The 20,789-nt window shown below is 38.7% G+C and overlaps 3 protein-coding genes and 3 long non-coding RNA genes across 6 annotated transcripts in view; 1 reads left to right on the top strand and 5 right to left on the bottom strand.

The window, feature by feature from the left end:
• Nucleotides 1–197: 197 nt before the first annotated feature.
• On the bottom strand, nucleotides 198–11,336 carry tdrd6a (tudor domain containing 6a). Its single transcript, XM_072439549.1, has 11 exons — nucleotides 5,821–11,336; nucleotides 5,412–5,491; nucleotides 5,264–5,344; nucleotides 3,467–3,521; nucleotides 1,980–2,062; nucleotides 1,856–1,901; nucleotides 1,705–1,772; nucleotides 1,172–1,226; nucleotides 1,041–1,096; nucleotides 922–970; nucleotides 198–330 (listed from the first exon to the last, which is right to left on the bottom strand). The coding sequence occupies exons 1-11, from the start codon at nucleotides 11,321–11,323 to the stop codon at nucleotides 254–256; spliced, it is 6,153 nt and encodes a 2,050-aa protein (XP_072295650.1). The 5' UTR covers nucleotides 11,324–11,336; the 3' UTR covers nucleotides 198–253.
• On the bottom strand, nucleotides 2,134–2,567 carry LOC140354507 (uncharacterized). Its single transcript, XR_011925982.1, has 3 exons — nucleotides 2,519–2,567; nucleotides 2,382–2,449; nucleotides 2,134–2,217 (listed from the first exon to the last, which is right to left on the bottom strand). It is a non-coding gene; the product is annotated as an uncharacterized lncRNA (long non-coding RNA).
• Nucleotides 2,878–3,413, bottom strand: LOC140354505 (uncharacterized). Its single transcript, XR_011925980.1, has 4 exons — nucleotides 3,344–3,413; nucleotides 3,147–3,201; nucleotides 2,998–3,068; nucleotides 2,878–2,935 (listed from the first exon to the last, which is right to left on the bottom strand). It is a non-coding gene; the product is annotated as an uncharacterized lncRNA (long non-coding RNA).
• LOC140354506 (uncharacterized) lies at nucleotides 3,954–5,166 on the bottom strand. Its single transcript, XR_011925981.1, has 4 exons — nucleotides 5,103–5,166; nucleotides 4,311–4,384; nucleotides 4,132–4,203; nucleotides 3,954–4,046 (listed from the first exon to the last, which is right to left on the bottom strand). It is a non-coding gene; the product is annotated as an uncharacterized lncRNA (long non-coding RNA).
• A 2,349-nt stretch (nucleotides 11,337–13,685) lies between the features above and the next one.
• Nucleotides 13,686–15,465, top strand: sf3b6 (splicing factor 3b, subunit 6). The gene is made up of 4 exons (XM_072439546.1): nucleotides 13,686–13,817; nucleotides 14,164–14,282; nucleotides 14,847–14,985; nucleotides 15,064–15,465. The coding sequence occupies exons 1-4, from the start codon at nucleotides 13,788–13,790 to the stop codon at nucleotides 15,151–15,153; spliced, it is 378 nt and encodes a 125-aa protein (XP_072295647.1). The 5' UTR covers nucleotides 13,686–13,787; the 3' UTR covers nucleotides 15,154–15,465.
• A 384-nt stretch (nucleotides 15,466–15,849) lies between these two features.
• The window catches only part of vsnl1a (visinin-like 1a), a 50,222-nt gene continuing 45,282 nt past the window's right edge, over nucleotides 15,850–20,789 (bottom strand). Inside the window, exons 3-4 of the mRNA XM_072439548.1 lie at nucleotides 18,297–18,512; nucleotides 15,850–18,013 (exon numbers count right to left, since the gene is read on the bottom strand). Coding sequence (XP_072295649.1) covers nucleotides 17,816–18,013; nucleotides 18,297–18,512 — 414 coding nt within the window. The 3' untranslated portion in view covers nucleotides 15,850–17,815. The remainder of the gene's footprint in view (nucleotides 18,014–18,296; nucleotides 18,513–20,789) is intronic.

Consider the following 20,789-nt stretch of genomic DNA (forward strand, 5'->3'; position numbering starts at 1 on the left):
CAAAGAATTCTTGATTGGCACAAGTCTTTAAGTCGGCCAATAATAATAATGACAAAAATGAACATAACATAAGTCACTTTTTCCACACTTCTACAAATATCTTATTGGAGCAAATTTAACAGAACCGTTTCAAAAACCTGTAACGTCCATTGAACCAGAAATGTGTACAGAAAAAGGAACAACTTCTCAGACTTACAAACTGACCAATGTGTAACTCTTGAACTAAAAGCATAAACAACGGTTATAAGACTTGTTATTCCTCGGGAAGACGCTCCAGCGCAGCATCTTCAACGATCAGAGTGAGGTGAGTGACTTTAGACAGCTGGAACTCTGGGAACGACAAACATAAAACCTGAATAAAATTGATGTTTTAAGTCTAATAAGATAATTTACCAAGGCTTTTTTTCCGTAGTGTTAACATAAGTGACATTGTTCATCGAGGTACACTTCATCTTAACAGAAGTGTGTCATCTGTACTTGATCCTTTAAAAGTTTGCAAACAAAAAACACTCAAAATTCCCTAATCGAGGCAAAAGTGAAGTGGAACATGCGATTTAAATGAACTGGGATCAACCTCAGAATATATCAAAAAATTAAATGAAATGTCAGACCCTGGTTTAAAGGCATTATTGGCGTTTTTGTTCATTTAAAAAGAGATGATGTGACAATAGCATTTTTGATGAACAAATATTTCTACCTTGAAAATTAAAAAAAAAAAATGTATTTAGAATTTCGATGGGATGTCAGCTAATTTGCATTATCATCACTTCCTTTCGCCTCCAGTTAGGAATCAGGAACATTCTGATGGGACGTTTAACAGCTGAGGAAAACACTTCCTGCTGATCCTTCTCGACATTTGAATCAGGAAAAGCCCACGATGATTTCAAATGCACCAAACCACCTAAATATTCCACTACGTACCCAAACTGTCTTCAGCAAAGGACTCTTCTGTCAGCGTGTCGCTCGAGTCCTACGGGGAAAAGCTAAATGAGCGTCTTTTTTAATAAAAAAAAATATTTTTTACAGCTTTTTCTTCTCACGTCCGTCTGGTTGAGCAGACTGTCCTCCAGAGACTCGCTGCTCTCACTGTCGTCTCCTGAAAGAAGGAGGCTGAGTCTAAACTAGGACTGACCACTGGGTCAAAACCTGTGTTTATATGAGGATACAATACCTGTGTTTAGGTCTGTGGCACTGACGTCTTCTACCGGAGAGTCCATCTGCTCGGCCTGAAGACGAGGAAGAAATATTACTCCTAATACGATCTGAATTGAAAGTGTAATTAATCCAACTTTAACAACGATCACGATACATTTTTAATTTCATCAGTTAGACTTTGACAAACTATTGATCATGAGGGAAATAACTTGAACACTGTAGCATTATTATGAAGTCAAACAGTTTTAGGATTTACTGGATCCCTACATAAATGTTGACCCCACGATCTACAAATATATCATTTACCACAGATTATTCTTTTTGAGGACCTCAAATTTGATTTTGAGATGAGCATTTTTTTTTACATCAATTGTAATAGGAAAGCTAAAATTACATACTACAATTTCCAACCACGTGTGGCTCATTTTTTCTTATAAAGACTTGATCTGATGTCACTTAATCCTCAAAAATGTGTTGTATTTCATGACGCCTCTTTTTGAACATTCTGAGCATTTTAAAAAAGGTCAATAAACGAGGGACGTTTTCTACCTTCTCTGGAAAATGGGATGAAAAAGAGCAAGACTCGGGCTCAGCTCCTGCCTCCACGTCTTCAAACACTAAAAACACAAAGTAAACACACAGACGAGTCAAATATACACTGTTGTCGACACCAAATCGACTAAATAAAACAGGGACTGACCATTCAGGTGTCCACAAGGAGCCTGAACACGGGGAGGACTCTTCTCCTGAAATGCAGAAAAATGAGCTGTAACATGGCAGAGCGCTGATGTAACTGAAGTTGAAGCAAATCTGATGTAATGTACCGCCGTTTCCTCTTCCGTCACACTCCACAGGGGATTGCAGTTCGCTTCAGAGACAAAAAGGATCCCAGTTTGACCATTGTCATCTGAAATAAAAATCTCACATTAATAATTCATTAATTGTATTATTTTTTAACAGAATAGAGCAGTATTAATCTCTAGGTAAACAAAGTGCAGCACCTGAGCTGAAGTCTATAAGAGAGGCTTCAGTGAAAGGTGCCGCCTCCTCAGCTCTGTCACTCTGAACACAAAGAAAAAGAAAGTACAAAACATGAGTGAGTCGGGGGAAATACCACTTATTCCAAACGTCTTTTTTAAAATATGATTGTCAACACACATTTCTAATCCAAGGAACAAAGGATTAAAAACTGCTGCCCAAAATGAAACATCTCGTCACTTCTGTACCTTTTCTGCAGCGTTTACACTGAACGTCTGAGACTCGATGGCTGCAGTATCATCGGCTCCAAAGAAATCTGCAGAGAACATAAACGTCACAAACATGTTTTATTCAATTAAAAGAAATGTGAAAAACAATCGTTTACTTGGGAATGTCTCTTTGCAGAAGGTCAACAGCTCTGATGCCAGCTCAGTCTAAACATAAACAGTGAAAACGGTGAGATGTTTCTCTTTTTAACACGGCCATTTTAATGTTAAATTGTCACCTTTACATCGAGTGGTTCGTCTTCGCCGCTTGGACCCAGGAATTCACCTCCAGCCTCAGGGACAAGCTCCTGCTCTGTGGAATGAACGCCAAAGGTTTGAATAAAGGACTTTACACAGGATGAACCTCAGCTGAGAGCTACAGGTTTAAGAGACGTTTAGACTGTTCAACTTCCGAGGAAAATGGGCCTGAAGAATTGACAATTACCACTATTTCAGGTTAAAAAAACAACAATGAACTCACCAATTGAATCCTGGGGCAAAACGTCACTTGTTGGCGGCAACAATAAATCATAACTCTGCAATTTAAGTCACATATATTTAAACGTTTTTTGATGTAGCCTTGGTAATCGTGCTTTACCATAGTATCTGATGCTGCACTGAGAGGAGCGGCTTCTGACACGACCTCTGGGGGCTGATCCTGGTCTGAATCTGCACATAAACATATCTAAGCATGGCAAACATCAGATTCACATTTCAATTACCTTTAATAAGAGCAAAAGGAGTTACCAAATGAGTCATCAGGCAAAGCCACATTCTCAGGCAGCCAAAACACATCTTCACACTGCAATCACATGTAAGTCACATGTAAGAGTCACATTACAGTTCAAGTGCAAGAGTGTCAAAGCAGTATTTACTATTTGATTTGTCAACTATTTTTACTCCTTTTCGGCCAAAAGTTGATGATTTTGATTGCGTTTGATTACCATTTGTTCAGGGGTCAAACTCGCAGCATTTGGTTCAGGAATCATTTCTTCTGGAGTTTCCTGGTCCAGACCTAGAAAAATCAATACTAATTTATTTCATTTTTAACGGTTGCAAAGATTTACATGCAGCATCTGATCTTCTGGGACACACCCCACGGCCCTCTGTTGCCAGTTTGAACTTCCAGGTTATAATTGCAGGAGTTTTTTGTTTTTTAAAAATTGTAGAAATAAATGTAATGAATTGCAAAATGGTCAGTGGCGAATTAATGGTATTCATGCAATTCGAATCTGGACGTAAAATTGGTCGAGACATTTAGAATTGATATACATTCAATTCAGACTAAAAGGTCAAAATCCGAAAAGACTTTGCTGAAATACAGTAGGTAATTTGGAGAAATGTTTACAGACATTTTAATGGACACACAAACCTGTCCGAACAGGACTTAATTTTGCAAAGCTGCAAAACAACAATTGCAATATTCAATCATCAATGCTTTTCCCACCTCTAAACAAGACCAAACCAGATCTACTTTAGGACTCAAACTGGGCCCGAACCAGGGACAGGAGTGTGAACAAGTCTTAGGACGGAGCTGGTCTGTCACACCAACGTCAAACATTCAGCTCTTATTTAGATCCGCAGGGTAAGGGCCTCACCTGATGAATCCTGACAAGGAACAACACTTGAGGGAATCACATCTTTGTTCTGGAATGATAAATCAAAGTAAAATAACAGTTAAAATGTTAATCATTTCAATTAAGTTTCGTACAGTGAATTATTTTATTTGTACCTGTTGGGATTCTTTAGGATTCTCTTGCTCAAGTTTGGTTTTGTCCGTTAGATTGAAGGCTAAACGGGGCACCTAGGAAAAAATATATATATGTATTTTATAAATATATGAAATGCATGATTAAACTCTTATACCATGTTTTTATAACCAAAACATGATTTTGTTCAGTATATTTTTACCATTTGTGCCGACGTTCCACTGGCAGAACCTGGAGTTTGAGGAATCACCGTCTCAGGTGTTTCTGTATCCTGGTCTGAATACAAAAGAATATTTTAATACAGTCAGGCTGAGCAAAATAATATGTCTGTTTGCCGTAACCCGACCGACCCGCTATGAAACTTTGCCGAATGAAAAAACAAATATCAGCATTTTGCTGAAAAAACGTCAAAATCTTTTATTTTTCAATTATTTCGCCGACTCACCGACCGGTCCTTTCCTGAACCACCGCGTCGAATATTTTTATCACGCTATAAAACCTGTCTTTCATCTCAAAGGACTGATGACGCACCATATAACACATAACGCGTGTAAGAGACGTCACATTGCCTTTAACAAGTTGGTTTGTCCTTGTCGGCGCCACTGACATGTCCATTGTAATGTGAGCCTGTCAGGGTGTAAAATTTGACTTACGCAAATGCATTCTGGTATTGAAACACGCCCAGCAGTCATCACAACAAACATGTCGTACAAAAGGTCGATTGAAATATCTTAAAATCGTGAGATTTAGTCTCCCGATCGGGTTGATAGAGACGTTTTCCGTCATTGACTGTTGAAGCCTGACCCCTGGTGGTCACTCCGACTCAAAAAAATGACAAAATTTGGATCTTTTTTTCCCCCTTCAAAGTAAAAAAAAATAAGAATTTGCCTACCGTCCGACCCAGATGAAAAATGTTGACTCGGGTTACAGCAAAAAGACAATTTATTTTTCTTATGAAATCTTATGAAGAAATGATTATACTCTGAATACTCACAGAATGAATCCTGTAGTAAAACATAATTGGAAGACGCCAAAAACAAATCTTCATCCTGATACCGCAATTCAAAATCAGAATACGTTTGAATTTCATTTAGGTAAAATCTATACTTCTTTTGAACAGTAAACTTTGAAAAGTAAAAGGTTTCTGCTCTGTACCTGTAGTGACTCTCCAGAGGGGTCATCTGGGGTCTCTTGCTCTTTCATCTTGCCCATCAGATTCACCTCTAAGGAAGGAACCTGAAGCCCAACATATTGAAACGTTAAAAGTCTTCATCAACATTATTTAACAAATAACATCATTTACCAATCTGGCTGCGCTCTTCACAATGGGGGGACAGGCTTCCAAAATAACCATCCCTGGAGTATCGGGATCCTGGTTTCGATCTAAAAAATAATAATAATTCAAAATTGATATTTAAGCATGTCCCCATCATATTAAATGTTCTAGCATTTCAGCAAAGCTGGTCAATCTCAGTCTCAGGAGTGCTCTTAACAATGTCTTATTATTAACATCTACTAATCCCTCATTTGTCCAGTAGTGATCCATTGTAGAAAAAGCACTGTCAAGATGACTACAACTGAAACTTTTTCTACAATGGATCATTCCTAGACAAATGAGGGATTACACAGATTTTTTTTCAAAGAAACAGTGTCCAGATGACTAGCTTTTTTCTACTAAACATCTGCTAAATTAAAATAAAGGTCCTGCTCACCAGAATCTTTGCAGGTGTCCAGGTCATCTTCTGCTGCTTTAGATGGAGACTCGAAAGGCGTGAAGCATGACTCATCCATGGCCTCCAGGAAGCACTCATCCAGTGGGACACCCATATCTTCAGGCCCTGTAGTGTCTAATACTGACAAATCTTGCTCTTCTAGGTCTTGGTCCATCAGCCTAGCCTCATAACTTGAACTCAGATCTTCACTTTCATCACTAGTGCAATAAAACAGAGTTTCCCCCATGTCTATTTCACATGTGGAGATGCCACTGGGTTCCGATGTTATGGCAGAGATGTTAACTTCAAAGTTCTCTAGGATTTGTGATCCAGAGGAAGTGCTGCACATCGGGTTTTCTTCTTCCAATGGCAAAACAAATGACACACAAGAATTTTCCTGACTGCTTTCAGTATATTCTGCCATTATCAGATTCTCATCATCTTCATTCAAGGATTTAGATGTGTCCGTTAAGTCCAGGGAAAGAGTTTCGGTTGTGTCAATTTGATCTACAGTCAATAACTCAACCATTTCACTTGAATCTTGGCCAATAGGGGCAGAAACTTTATCCGCTTCATTTATAGATTGAGTCTCAGTGGAAGTTTGTATTTCTTTTAAAACAACTTCTGACCCATTGCTCTTCCAAAATGCTCTCATGGCATCATTGATAAGTTGACCTTCAAATTCCAGGCGCACACAATATTTAGTTTTGGCACTTTCCTTGGTTACTTTGGCCACCGTCATCCATAGGAGTTTGTCCGCAGTGAGTGCCGATAACTCATCTGCAGCACTAGTTTTCCAAGATCCTTGGGAAGAATCAAAACCTTCAAGTTCACATAAGAAAGCCTGCACTGAGTTTTGGACCAGTTTAGGGGTTATTTGTCTGACATCACTAAGCTTGACTTGGGATGCGTTGCCGTAATCAACAAACAGAACGGAAACTTCATCTCCAGTTTTGTTCAAGACTTGTGCCCGATACCAAAGCTGATCTTCAGAAAATAGAGCAATGCAAGGGCTGCCAACCAAAAGAGAGTCAATATTTTTGTGATAGGCAACATCTCCTGCTTTGGCAACACTTTCGGATATCTGGTCCAGCTCTTCAATGTCAGAGGATTGGCACCAGAATGTCTGAGCATCAGTTATAGCTGCTATGTAAACGTCAAGTTGTTGTCCTTCTTGAAAATCTTGTTGTTTAAATCGTAAAGAGCAGGATTCTGTCATTTGTTCTTTGAATAGAAGCTCTGATTGATCAGATTGGTTATTAGTTGGCCTACACTCAACTTCAACACCATTATCCTGAAGACTGACTTCCCAAACGGTTCCACATTGCTGAAGGAACTTGCACTTGAACAGTTTTTCTCCAACATTACCAATGGCCGATTCAAAAGCTGACGTAACTTCTGGGTCCAGGACATCTTCACAATCAGCTGCACTTTTTAGCAAACAATGAGTGCTATACAAAGGAAGTGTAAGAAAGGATTTGTCAAGCTTGCTCATTTTTGAAAGGGGAACAGTTGCGGTGTTTCCGAAGTCTACAAACTCCACCAGGACTGTTCCTTTCTCTTGTTTTTCTTTCACAACTGCACGGTACCAGGAAGAATCAACTGAGAACTCTGCCTGAACAAGATCGCCCGGATGGACTTCTGCTATGGCGTCAGATTTTGAGGACATTTCTGAATTGTTGAGCTTTTCCACCATCGAGAAAATGTCATCCTCCTCTTTGACAAACTGCACAAAGAAACTCTGTGGACTATTACAATGCGAAATGTACACATCTGCAATCGTTCCACTTTTGATCGATTTGGAAGGCAGGTCAGCAAGGTTTGGCAGTTTTTCCATTTTGGATTGAGGCACATCACTGCCAATGATCCAACTCTCTGTGGCAGGACTTGAGGTGTGTTGCCCAATATCCTGTTTGTATGGCTTTGTCTGAATTGGAGAGATGCTGTCTTTTTGCTTGGAATGTTCTGTACATCGTGCTGCCCCATTTGACTTGGAATGGTGTGTGTCGGAATATTTTGGTGTCCCAATTTGCTTGACATCATCTGGTTCTTTATATTTTGGTTCCTCAATTGCAGTTTTGCCATTTGATTCTCTTTGGTGTGGAGGTCTGTACAGCTGCTGGTATTCTTTGACATTTTGGCGAGGCATGGAAACTGGTTTAGTTTGTGGTTTGGGAACAAAGGAAAGATTATCTGTGCTGTGCTTAGCCTTGTCCAGTTGTTCAACCTCAAACAACTTCTTGATTTTAGAATTAATTTGGACTTTACCCTGATACAGCTCAACTACTAGCTTGCCATTTGGTTCTTTGGCAACAATGAGAGCTCTGAAGTCACACTCTGTGGAACTAGTCACAAACCAGCTATTGGCTTCTCTAGGGATATCGTCAGGGATGTCAGATAAACTGCACAAAACGGCCTGAACTGGCACAGCCGTGATATCAGATGCTTCTTTGGGAATTGGAAGCATGTCAGCTTTGTCGACTTCAATAGTATCGCCGTAATCCACAAAGTGCACAATTACGGATGGTTTTGTGGCTTTGATCTGCCCCCTGTACCACTGTCCATCTGTGTATTTGGCAAAGCACAAAGTTCCAAACACAGGTGGAATCTTTACAGTCTGAAGTTGCTCACACAGATTGGTTACTTTTAGCTGTAGCTCTTCAAGTATATCAGCATTGCGTTTAAGCTGGCAGTAGAAGTGGGAGACATTTCTCACACTTGTTACGGTGACTTGCTCTTCAGTTCCTGTTTTCACATTGTGAGTGGAGTAGTAGTATGTGTCAAGATGGAAAGAGGGGCCTGAAGGGGCATGGAGAGGGGCGATTTTAACCAAATTGACAAGACTGGTACAGATGCTCTCAAACGGAGTCTCAAGATTCACAATGTTGAACAAAATCTTCTCCTCGCTGTACATCACAGCATACACAGTACACTTCAATATCGCTAAGTTATTAGCAGCAGCTTTCACAAAGTCGTGGAACCTGTCCACAGCTTCTTCTGTCCAATAGTTGATGGCCGATGTGGGGTCAACAGGATTAAAGAGGCTGCATCGAAATGCCTGGCCCGGAAGAGACCTAAATTCCTTTTCGATTTTCCTCAGGTCAAAGAGTTTAACTGTCTCCGTTTGGCCATAGTCAATGAACAATACATCAACATGAGTTGTCTCGTGTCTGTGGACAATAAGAGCTCTGTACCACATGCCGTTTTCTGGGTGACGGGCAACACAGGCCGTTTCTACAAGAGGCTGAAACTCACTATTTCTGTAATGAGTCTGCATGTCATACATCAGCAACTTCAAATGTCCAGCACTTTGTACTAACTGACACCAGAAGTCATTTGGGCTTTCAATGTAGGACACATTGACGTCAAGAACACTTCCAATCGAAAACATCTGCTCCTTGAATGTAAGTTTTGTTTCATTACCACCACAGGGAGGCTGAAAAGATGTTGCATTGTAAGGTGTAGTAGAAGGGGAGGATAGTGAGCTTGTTCTTACATTTGAGTGCCTCCTTGTTTCATCTTTTACTGCAAAACCAGTTGCACACAAAAGTTGTGTCAGATCTTTTTCCCCTTGTGCTTTTGGGTCCGTCACTTGAACAAAATGACAACCATCAGACTTAGTCATCACATGTACATTAAGAGGTCTACCCATAACCGTTTTAACGAACAACTCGCATGCTTCTTTACTCCATTCTCCGGCTTTTGGCTTAACATCAGCAAGTGCGCATTTAAGTGCAAGTAGTGGTAACTTTTTGAACTCATCGGGTAGAGTTTTGATGAAACGATTTCCAACTTCCTCACCGTTTCCACAATCCACAAAGTGCACATTCACCTTCTCCCTGCCAACTTCTGTTACAGTGGCTCTGTAGTACTCACCATCTTCAGCCTTGGCTGCACAATAGAGACCAACAGTTGGATTTTTGACTATATCATCCTTCGAATCGTTTAGGTAAAAGTCTGCCATTTTGGCCATCAAAGCATCCAATTCATTTGTCAAGTTTTGAGTTTGGATCCAAAAGTCTGATGGACTAGATACATACTGTATAAATGCTGTATGAGTGGACTTGATCGGAAGTTCTTCCACTGGCAATCTCTTTTGGTTCTCTTCCGTTCCCATGATCCTTTTCTGTTGCGCAGAAGTATTGTTGCGACTATGTCCACTTACACGGATGGCATAGTCACCTAGTGTTTTCTCACATTGCAGCAAGCAACTCTCTTTGGAACCAAACAAGTTGTTGATGTTGGAGTTTTCATCCCCATAGAGAGTCACATAGTAAACACCTTCAGTAATGCTTTGGTACTCAAACTTGGCAATGATCGTCTTGGACAGAAGAAGCGTCCTTAGATAGTCAATTTGAGCAGGGGTCCTTCCAATGCCTTTGTCAATGATTCCATGGAGGGAACAGTTGTACGTCACCACAGGCATCCTAAAGAACTCTGAGGACAGTGGTCTCACATTCTCCACTTGAACAATCTGTTTTGTCCCATAATCTACATTCAACACTTCCACAACCTTGTTTGCTGGGAACACCTGCTGGAGGACTGAGCGGTACCACTTACCGTCAGACCCCCGTGTAGCACAGGGAAAGCCAATCATTTCAGGGCCTATAGTGCAAGTAGCAGTTCTGCCATCACAACACTGTCTAAGCTGGTCTGACAGCTTATTTAGTTCTTGAGAAAAAACCTTCAACTGACAGAAGATCCTTTGTGGACTTGTGACTTCTGTGACAACAACAGTCTCCACGGTACCTGCTTGCAGTTCAGGGTACATGAACGTCTCCTTCTTCTGCAACCTCTCACCTGATGCCAAGGAGATGACTGACTGATGTTCTTCAGGTAGCATTGGCCCACTTTTAAGATGCAGTGATGCAAACAAAAAGTCCTGGAACATTTCTGCAGATAACTTCCTTGCAAACCCCATCTGATACATTTGTTGTGCTATGCAAGGGATGTACAATAGGAACATTCGTTGACGAATTTGGATGTCCTGAACATTGGCCTTTACAGATCTCCCATTAAGAGATTTTAGAAACTCCAGTGCCACTGGAGACCATCTATTATCAGGGGACATGGGTAAGACATTAGCTAGCACACAAAATTCCACTTCAGGTGGCAAGTAAAAGTACTCTTTCCTACCCCAGGCAAGCATTGTTGTGATTGTGCTGTACGTCAAGCCTTTGTCAATGAGAAACACAACGTTTTGTGGTCCATTTCGTGACACAATGCGAGCTCTGTACCAGACACCATCTTTCTGAGCCAAGCACTGATCTCCTGGATTTCCCTCAAACTCTTTAAATAGATTACCAGGAGACTGAATGTTCTTGGCCAGGCTCTGGTAGTCTGCTGCCCCCTCCTGGTTAAAATTAGCCCAGAACTCAACAAGTTCACACAAAGGGTGAATGTGAACCCTGGTTATGAGAATGGATGTCTCAGATCCTCGTGTGGGGAGTCCCTGAATTGAAGACATTTCGGCAGCTTCATTCCAGGAGTTGTAACCTCTCATTGATTAGCAAACAGCTATTACCTGGAAAACACATTTCATCATGAGTGTTACCACACCAAGAAAGTTTTCTGTGATTATAATATAAATATGTAATATTATTCTATATAACGGTGTCAGTTTGATTCATAAAATAAACTTAAATGATTCATTAAAAACTTTGTTGATTTTCATTGCTTTTTGTATAATTAGCTCCATTTACTTATTTATTTTTATTATGGGGAGTGTTAAACTTACAGGGTTTAAATTATTCTGTGCATTTGATCCTCACAGTTGAAATTAGTTGTGAAGCTGTGGGGAAATCCTGGAGGGGAAAGAACATGAATAAGCTTACACTTTCAAAGAACTATCTAATATTGACTTTAGAATACAAAAGTGTCACAGGCAGAGACTATCTTAAAAGGTGGAATGGACGATTTTTTTTTATCATATTTCCTCATGGCGTGGATAAATCATTTGTCCTGCCATGTATCAATCATAAAACGCACCTACCGCTCACCTGCAGCCGCGTGCGGTTCGTCCCCACGTTTCCGCGTGCCTAAGCGCATGGATCTATCATAATATAGTTCCCTCAGTGTACGGGGCAAAATGAAGACGGAGAAAGACAGTTCGAGCTGACACAGAAATCTACTGAGAGGAGACATGCGATGCGCTCTGTTGCGCTAATAAACAAACGCACGTGTGTGTTGTATCAGTCAGCACATGCGCACTCCCGCCTGCGTTCTCAAATCGCCGAAAAATCGTCAATTGCACCTTTAAATAGTAAAATCTACTAGGTGGTGGTGCCATATGTAATTATATCACAATACACATTAACAAAAGCACATTAATTAATTATAATAATAATAGCTTTTATTTATATAGCGCTTTTCAGTGACCCAAAGACGCTGGAATTATGAGTAAAGGCAAGGAGGGAAACAAATCGACAGAACAGAAGCAACAAAAGGCATACACAACAACAAAATGAGCAGCATTGTTTTGACATTTGAAAATAAGACACCATCAAACAGTGACCAAATAAATGATGAAAATATCACCACCAAATACAGACTCAAATAGTATAATTAAACTCAGTGTAAACTTACCGAATTTGATGCGAATGTGTAAAGAGTTACAATGTTTAGCTATCTCGTTTATCAACCCATTTGCAGAGTCCAAACACTGGCTCCAGTGCGTCGAGAACAGGCTAGTGTTAGCATTAGCAGCTATTATTAGTGTTAGCATTAGCAGCGCTAATTTGAAACGTGCCACCTAAACTCACCTCAAAGATGATCCACGGTGTTAGACGATATCGCGGATGAAAATCCAGTCGCGGCGCGTTGTGATGATGGTTAATTTTATTCACAAAAACGGATTAAACACTCCACAGCAAATAAAACAGGTTAGTTATAAATGGGCTAGCGTTGGTTCAAAGCCACGTTCTCGTGGAAAAGAAAAAATCACCTGAACATGACCCGGAAATGTAGTTTTGTTTGGCATGTCACGAAAGGGTTAAACATAAAACTATTTACTCGATTGAGCCTCAACAATTATGCGTTTAACATTAGTTATCTAATATTTATATGTGAAGAGTTCAATTGCCAAAACAATGATATCTTTTTTTAACCATCTTCTACAGATATTATGAAAGAAATAATGTTTGAGTTGTTGGGTTATTAGAGGAATGGAAGAATATTTTGATTGCAGCAAAATATATTTGGCTCTTGAAAACAAATAATTATAATCGCATTTCACCTATTTATACCACCAATTACTCAGTACATTAGGGTGTGAAACAAAAAGTTTAGATAAGAGAACCTTTATCGGTCCTACAATGGGGACAATCCAGTATTTCAATGCAAGAATAGCAGAAGAGAAACATGCAATAAAAATAAAATATAAAAAAGAACTATAACATTTATTTAAAATTTAACACAACACACACTATTATGTGGAAGAAGAGATTAAGATAAAATAAGATAATCCTTTAATATCCACACAATGGGAAATTTCGTTGTTACAACGCAGTAGAAACAGGAGGAAAGGACAGATTATAGGAAGTTTCAAAAACACACTCTTAATAGAACTCTTATGAACAAAAACAAAAAACTCTTATTAACAAAAACTCCTCTCCTATCTTAATAGGGAATGGAGGGGACTATACTGACTATACATTGACTGTAACGTATTGTAAAGTAGTATAAGATAACCTGGAGCATTTACTAATATAGAACAAATGCCAAGAAAATCTTTGGCAACTTGGCATTCATTTTTATACAAGCGTTGTCTCGGTTTGACCATAGTTCATAACGAGAAATGTTCACACGATAGCGCTGTTGGCTCAATATTGTCCTTCTGGAAGTCACTGAGCGGAAGTGCGTCACTGCGCCACAACGTCAGCCATTTTGTGTTCTCTGCTAACGGCTAACAGCTTAACTGCGTGGCTTTTCTTTTTTGGGATACTTTTTACTCACTAAGATCATTCACAATGGCTATGCAAGCAGCGAAACGAGCCAATGTAAGTTTGATAAAGAAAACACGTACAATGCCATCTCTGGATCTTCAGAGTGATTGGAAATGTATCAAAACAATCTAAGTGTGTATTGTTGTTAGCATACAGCTTACATCCAGCTAGCGGGGAGAAGCCAACCCTAAACTTGTGTATTATTTAACAAACAACTTGAAAGCTATTGTACTCCGTTACATTTATGTATACTTTTTGGATTTTAGCTTTCGATTGTAGTTTTCTGATAATAGCCTAGATACGCTTTGTGATAGTGAGCTGAAAATATATGCAGCGCTCTGATGAAGTTATTATTGTACGATATCTGAATACAAAATGTTATATCTTCTGTTGTTTTCAGATCCGATTGCCCCCGGAGGTGAACAGGGTCCTCTACATTAGAAACCTGCCTTATAAAATCACAGCAGAAGAAATGTACGACATCTTTGGCAAATATGGACCAATCAGACAAATCAGAACGTGAGTATTCCGTATTAACTTCTGATCAATGGCAACGCCATCTTTAAATCCTGCCACAGGCACTGACTGAACAATAGTCTTAGCTAGGTATACCAGAAAAAAAATAGCAGGTGTCAGATTTACAATGGATTTACAGAAAGGCCATGGTAATCAGAGTGTAATACTTGTCAAAACAAGGGAGATATTAGGTTTTAAGAGTGTCAAAATGAGGCAAAAGTGTCCTCACATTTCAGCCAAAAAGCTGTGACTGCTGCTGCTGCGCAGGGGAGCTGTCCCCTGTGTGTGTACAACCACCACATAACGATAGTCTTTAGAGTAGGAAAACAAATTGGACATTTACACTTTTAAGATGGTGTTTATTTTGCTTTCATTTATCATTTTAGTCAGCAGAGTGTCGTCTTAGTTAGTATACAGTTACTAAACTACTTTATTTTTTGCTTTATTATTGTTCATTGTTGTATGTTGCACCGAATCACCAAAGCAAGTTCCTAGCCTTGAATTTTGTTCACTGACAATGACAATAAACCTTCTCTGTTTCTGATGATTGACCAAAATACTTTTCAGAGGAAACACACCTGAAAGCAGAGGAACTGCATACGTTGTTTATGAAGATATCTTTGATGCCAAGAATGCCTGCGACCATCTCTCAGGCTTCAACGTCTGTAACAGATACCTAGTGGTGCTGTACTACAACGCAAACAGAGTAAGTGCTTGTTTTATGTGGTATCTTAATATTTTATATTTCGTAAACTATACTATAATGATTACATTTTCTTTACAGGCTTTCCAGAAAATGGACACAAAAAAGAAAGAGGAACAGCTGAAGCTTCTAAAAGAAAAATATGGAATCAACACGGACCCCCCAAAGTAGATTTATGTCAATCCTTTCTTGTGCTTTTTAATTTTTTTCCATTTTGTACAAACTTTTTTCTTGATGGTAAAATATTGATTTGATGTAACGCCGGGTATACACAGACTCCAATCCGGGTACAGTTCGGGGCCCGAACTATGCTTTGGTAGGAGTTTCTTGACTTTCATGGCTTGGATTCATAAAGAAAATATCTTACCAGGAAAAAAATGAATAGCCCGGTTGTGTCCCATCTGATTTTATTCTTTAAATTGTTTTGCTCACTAAAATCCTGAAAATGTAAACACCAATGCAAATAAATGTTGTTTTCTCAAATCATTCTCCTTATCTTTTATGCATTTCTTAATTTAGCTTTTTATTACATAGTCCAAACCGTTGACAAACTTTAATGACAGAACTTGGCCTATAGAGTGCAATAGTTAACATATTGAACAAATTCTTATGATTAATAGATTTCTTGCAGCTTCTTCAAATAAATCATGTCTCATTTGCTATGGCAGTTTTAATCTTTGGTAGAAAAAGCTTTACCAACACTACAACAATTGATTAAATGTAGAATATGAATTGACCAGAACTGCATCATAGGACACTTTAACTTAAGTTTGTGTCGTGCAACAGTGACATCTAGTGACTCAAAGTATGTGTTCATCCAAACAGGAATTGAAGGTGAATCGGACATAAATGAAAGACCAACACAGGTCCATTGAGTTCCTTTTAATAGTTTAAATCACAACACAGGGAGTAGTGCAGCCATGTCTTCAGGGACACAATACATGCTACAAAAGAATCCTCGTACACGGTTGCTTATGCTTACATTTGATACCTTGATCATAATAGCAATATTAATAATAAGAGTAAATAGAAACATTGTCAAAGATGGTTATGTGAAGAAGCTCAGGGAGAAGACAGAATGGCATATTTTATTGCAATATTAATCATTTTGTCGAGCCCTCACCTTTGTCGCATTTAAGCTTCAACTCTAGATGTTTAGGAATACCTGGACTACTACGCTCCGCTGAACTTCTCTACATTTTGACGTATAATGAGGCGCAGGAGTAAAAAAGTACAAAAAGGCGGATTGAAAGACGGGTTGAATGGCAGAACTGTCAGACCCGCTAAACAGATGGCTTAACAAATTACGCTTTCTGACACTTTCACTGAAACAACAGAAAAGATGAAACTCAATGTTGCCCTCTCCTCATTCCGGCGTCACTTTTACTAACTCTGATATGCAACCTGCAAGTTCACAAAAAGGGGATGCAATTATGAGAAAACAAAAAATGAGTGCTGTGAATATGCTGCCCAAGGTGAAGTCACAACAGCAGTACAAAAATAAAAATTAAACAATCTAAAGCAGAACAAAAATGTCAGCAAGCAAAAATGCCTACAAACAACCAAACAAGTTGCCTAAGAGAAAGGCTATACATTGCCAAGCATAAAAAATATAATTTTAAACATAAACCAATTTTGAATTATAAGTGCAAAGACAAAATACTTAACATGCCAGTATGGTAAAACAAAACATTACAGAAATGAGCAAAATAAGTTATATAAGTGCCAAATGTGAAACAAAACATCACAATTATATAGGAAAAAGCTAAATAAACGAAACAATTTTGAGGATTATTAACACAATTCTATTTTCTCACTTGGTTTTCATAATTTGTTGCTGTGACTTTTTCTTTCTGGGCCATCATACTCAGTTTTGAATTTTAAAACTTGCGCAGCTAGCATATAATATATCCTTATCACTTGCCTCCAGCATTTTTTGAAATTTTGTTTTATTGTAGCTCTTTTAGGATACTCCACATTCTTCATTATTTGAAAAGACATAATAGTGTGCATAAATGGGACAGGTTTTTAAAGATACCACGGCTAATATACGAGGAAACATGCTTTGACAGTTAAAGCAGTCAAAAACGAAGTCTGGACAAGTACGTTACATCCCAATAGACAATACTAGATGGATTTACCGTTGCGCCGCTTTGATAAGGCTTTTTGTCTTAGATCTTACAGGATGCAACAACAAGGAGGTATTTTAAGGCAGAACCTATTGGCATGCAAATTAACTACAAATACATTTCTTTACGGACAGTACAAGCATGTTTCAGATTCCTGTTTGATCTAGAGCTAATATTTGACACTATGGTTTTCAATTGGAGGCAGATACATTATTATTATTATTATTATTATTTTTATTATTATTATCATCATTATTATTATTATTATCGTATAAGAATTTGGTTTGGTTGCATATGAAACACATAGCTAGCATTGGTAAACTCGTAACGGTAAATAGCAGGGATTTGAACGTCGCGCAAGCTCCGGTAGAATGTTATGGAAAATACTTTGCACACTTCACATTTTGGCAGTTACTCTTTAAATAATTTAAATATATATACTCATATTTATAGATCTATATATATATATTATTGTGCAAGGTGTGTCCTGTTGTGTGGTTTGTGTGTGGTCTGCACACGCACACTGAGTTTATGTTGTGTATTGTAGATCTTTTTAGAGCATAAACATTCTCATGCACACGAGTGTTTCAACACAAGAAGCAGATTCGTTGAAAGGTAGTCCAAGCATATTTTTTTCAGTGAAAATAGCTGCAGATTGGATGGAGATGGTTTGTCAGTGCAGTCCATGGAGGCAGGCGGGGCCCTTATTTCTGGAGGTCGCACTGCAGCAGTAGTACGATGGAGGGGTCGCTCTTGGCCGCCTCCTTGAACTCCTCCAGTGAGATCTGGTCGTCGTTGTTCTTGTCCATCTTGGAGAAGATCCTGTCCACTCTCTGCTCAGGCGTCAGACCATCCTCATTCATCTTCATCATGATCACTGTGCCCACCATCTTGTAGATCGCCTGGAGACAAGAGGAAAGAGTTGATGCAACCTACACTGCATGAAACAAGAAGTGACCTGGTAGCTAATGACCAAGCTGTCTATTAATCATCCTTCTTTTCTCTGTTATTGTTGTCCTGTGCAACTATGACCTCTCAAACCACCTCCAATTACAGAGTAACTTGAACAAAGTCACTCAGAGTCAAGGACAGTATGTGCTGGTCAGAACTCTATTGTTGAACCTAATCATTTATATCAGTGACCCAGAAATACAAGTACAAGTTCACCTGACATTGTCCTCATACCTCAATGATCTCGAGCATCTCCACTCGTGTGATCTTGCCATCTCCGTCCAGGTCGTACATGTTGAAAGCCCAGTTAAGTTTCTGCTCGAAGCTCCCCCTGGAGGTGATGGACAGGGCGCAGATGAACTCTCTGAAATCAATCGTGCCGTCTCCGTTCTTATCAAAGGTCCTGAAGGCGTGCTGAGCGAACTTGGATGCATCGCCGTATGGGAAGAACTGTTGAAACAAGAGAAAACATTTTTACATTAGAGTTAGCATTTCAATCAATAGTCGCTTGTGTATAAAGTTGATCCAATCCAACTTTATTTGTATAGGACATTTTACCAACACAAAGTCTCCAAAGTGCTGCACAGACAAAACAAGTACTGGTAAAATATGTTTAAAAATAAATAAATACATAAAAAATAAATATTGATGGCTACAATAGTACAATTTATCTAACGCAAAGGGCTACAAAAATATTCAGAACAACAGGCACACTGCAGCTACAGGTCACATTTATCATTGATAAACACTAGGGCTGTCAAATAGTATCAAAAATCTAGTCGATACTAAAACTAGTATCTAAAACTAGATACTCAAATATCAATACTAAGATATCACATAACAAAATGTGACTTTTCCTAAACAGTTTTAGAATGATGGCAGAATAATAAGTCCTTCTATTGATGGGGACTAAGCCTATGCGTTTCAGCCTCATGAGACCTTCCTCAGAAGATACAAGGTAAGAACCGTACCAAATGTTTAAGTAAGTGTTCACAAAATCATGTGACACAGTCATGTGATGAGTGAACGAGAGAAAAAAGACCATTTAAAAAGACAAATATAACAATAGGAGCATAGAGGGCAACCAGGGCTAAACCAGGGCTAAACCAGGAGGTATCAAGAATTAATCAGAACGAAGCCACAACTGACCAAAGAGTGTAATAAACCAGGGATAAACTAGATAATCCCAACTAAATCAGGAAAGACACAACAAAAGACATCTGAATACAACTACAAGGCAACTGTTTTTCACACAAATGTGATTTTTTTAAACTGGAAATACTGGACCACTATTATGAGTTTGAGGCTAATATAGTCTTTACTTTTTATCTGGCCTGACCTTCAGAGGTTTTTTTTAGTATGCCCTCTCTCATCACCTCCAACATTTTGTTGCCTGCAGACTTCCTTCAAAGAGAATCTGCTTCTAAAAATACACCACAGTTTTAGCCACAGTCTGTATTGATCCCTGAAGGAAAGCGCTCTTCTTCTCTAAGGACTTTGTCAGAAGGTCATCGCAGCATGTTTCAGTCTTAGTAGTTGGAAAAAATTCACAACATTTTGTAATATCACTTCTGCAGGCAAAAGGCCATGGTATATTTCTGTATTGGTTGTTAGCAGAGAAAACAAATGTAGTGTCCAGACATCCTTGAAGAACTTAGATGCCCTTGTTAGTCCAGTTTAAATTTATTAAAGCAGCATTTTTTAATCTTCTGTTTGTACATACTTTTGAGATGAAAGCTAAATGGTATCGTAAATCAAAGTGTACTTGCTCAAAACATTTCACCAGAATCAATTAAGTCTAACTTTGTATGGCTTCAGTCAAAGTCAAAGTAAACAGAACAAAGCAACACAAATGCTTCAAGCGAAAGTTGGTTTCATTGATTTAATTTTGTACTGTTTATTCAGAGGAATGTGGTAAAAATATTGATATAATATTGGCTAACACAGTGAGTGATGTTGCAAAAAGTAAATATACAACAACGCAAGGTTGATTTTAGTCATAATATTCTTTATTAAGTTGTGTTTTGGTCTAGTCTCTGTTAAGTTTTTATTTTAACACATGTATGTCTAGTATTAAGGCATGTATATAAGTGTTATCATTTAACTTAACTTTTTGTGTCTATCTAAGTAGTATATCTAATGTTATTCTACACTAGTACGCAGTACTACGCAAGTCTTCTGCATTTGACCAAGAAGAAACCACCTTAAAGGTAATATTACAACAGTATAATATTTATTCCGTATCTGTTTTATAAGCCCTTTTAGTGTGTTGTGCCTGCTTTGGTGTGTCACGAGACTGACCCTCTTTAACATGCCGCAGGTTAGAGGTTAATGTACTGACTGCCCCCGAACGCACCTCCACCAGCTCCAGCCAAGAGCCCCGTGGGAGGCTGGGGGACTGAGTCATTTGTCCTGACCTTGACCGCTGATGGAATCAGTGAGGTCTGATGGGTAATCCAGGCTGAGCTAAAGCTGCTCTGTGAAGATCTGTGTAAACAAATGAGAGCTTTTGGAATTATGGCCTTTTTTATTTTTTCCGCACAAAGTTTGATTTCATAAAACAATTTAAGGATTTCACTTTTGTTTTGTGAATAATCATAACATTATGATGTTCCTTCTCCTAATAAGTCTCCTTTAGGACTAATAATATGAACAATAAGATTGCATAAATTGAGTTTTAAAAGAAGCAACATAGTTTGAAATGTAGGGAAATTCCACAAGAGGCCG

Source organism: Eucyclogobius newberryi, unplaced genomic scaffold (genome assembly GCF_026437365.1).
Source record: "Eucyclogobius newberryi isolate DKJ021-1_F unplaced genomic scaffold, fEucNew1.0.hap1 SCAF_90, whole genome shotgun sequence".
In the NCBI taxonomy this organism is placed as follows: Eukaryota; Metazoa; Chordata; class Actinopteri; order Gobiiformes; family Gobiidae; genus Eucyclogobius; species Eucyclogobius newberryi.

Bases quoted from the DNA above. Each gene is read 5' to 3' on its own strand.
- tdrd6a (XM_072439549.1), bottom strand. From the start codon at position 11,323: ATGAGAGGTTACAACTCCTGGAATGAAGCTGCCGAAATGTCTTCAATT. The intron at 1,097-1,171 runs GTATTGTATCCT...TCCTTCTTTCAG, and splicing joins TGCCACAGACCTAAACACAG to GAGACGACAGTGAGAGCAGC. The intron at 971-1,040 runs GTGAGAAGAAAA...TTTTCCCCGTAG, and splicing joins GTCTGCTCAACCAGACGGAC to GACTCGAGCGACACGCTGAC.
- sf3b6 (XM_072439546.1), top strand. From the start codon at position 13,788: ATGGCTATGCAAGCAGCGAAACGAGCCAAT. The intron at 14,283-14,846 runs GTGAGTATTCCG...AATACTTTTCAG, and splicing joins CCAATCAGACAAATCAGAAC to AGGAAACACACCTGAAAGCA. The intron at 14,986-15,063 runs GTAAGTGCTTGT...TTTTCTTTACAG, and splicing joins TGTACTACAACGCAAACAGA to GCTTTCCAGAAAATGGACAC.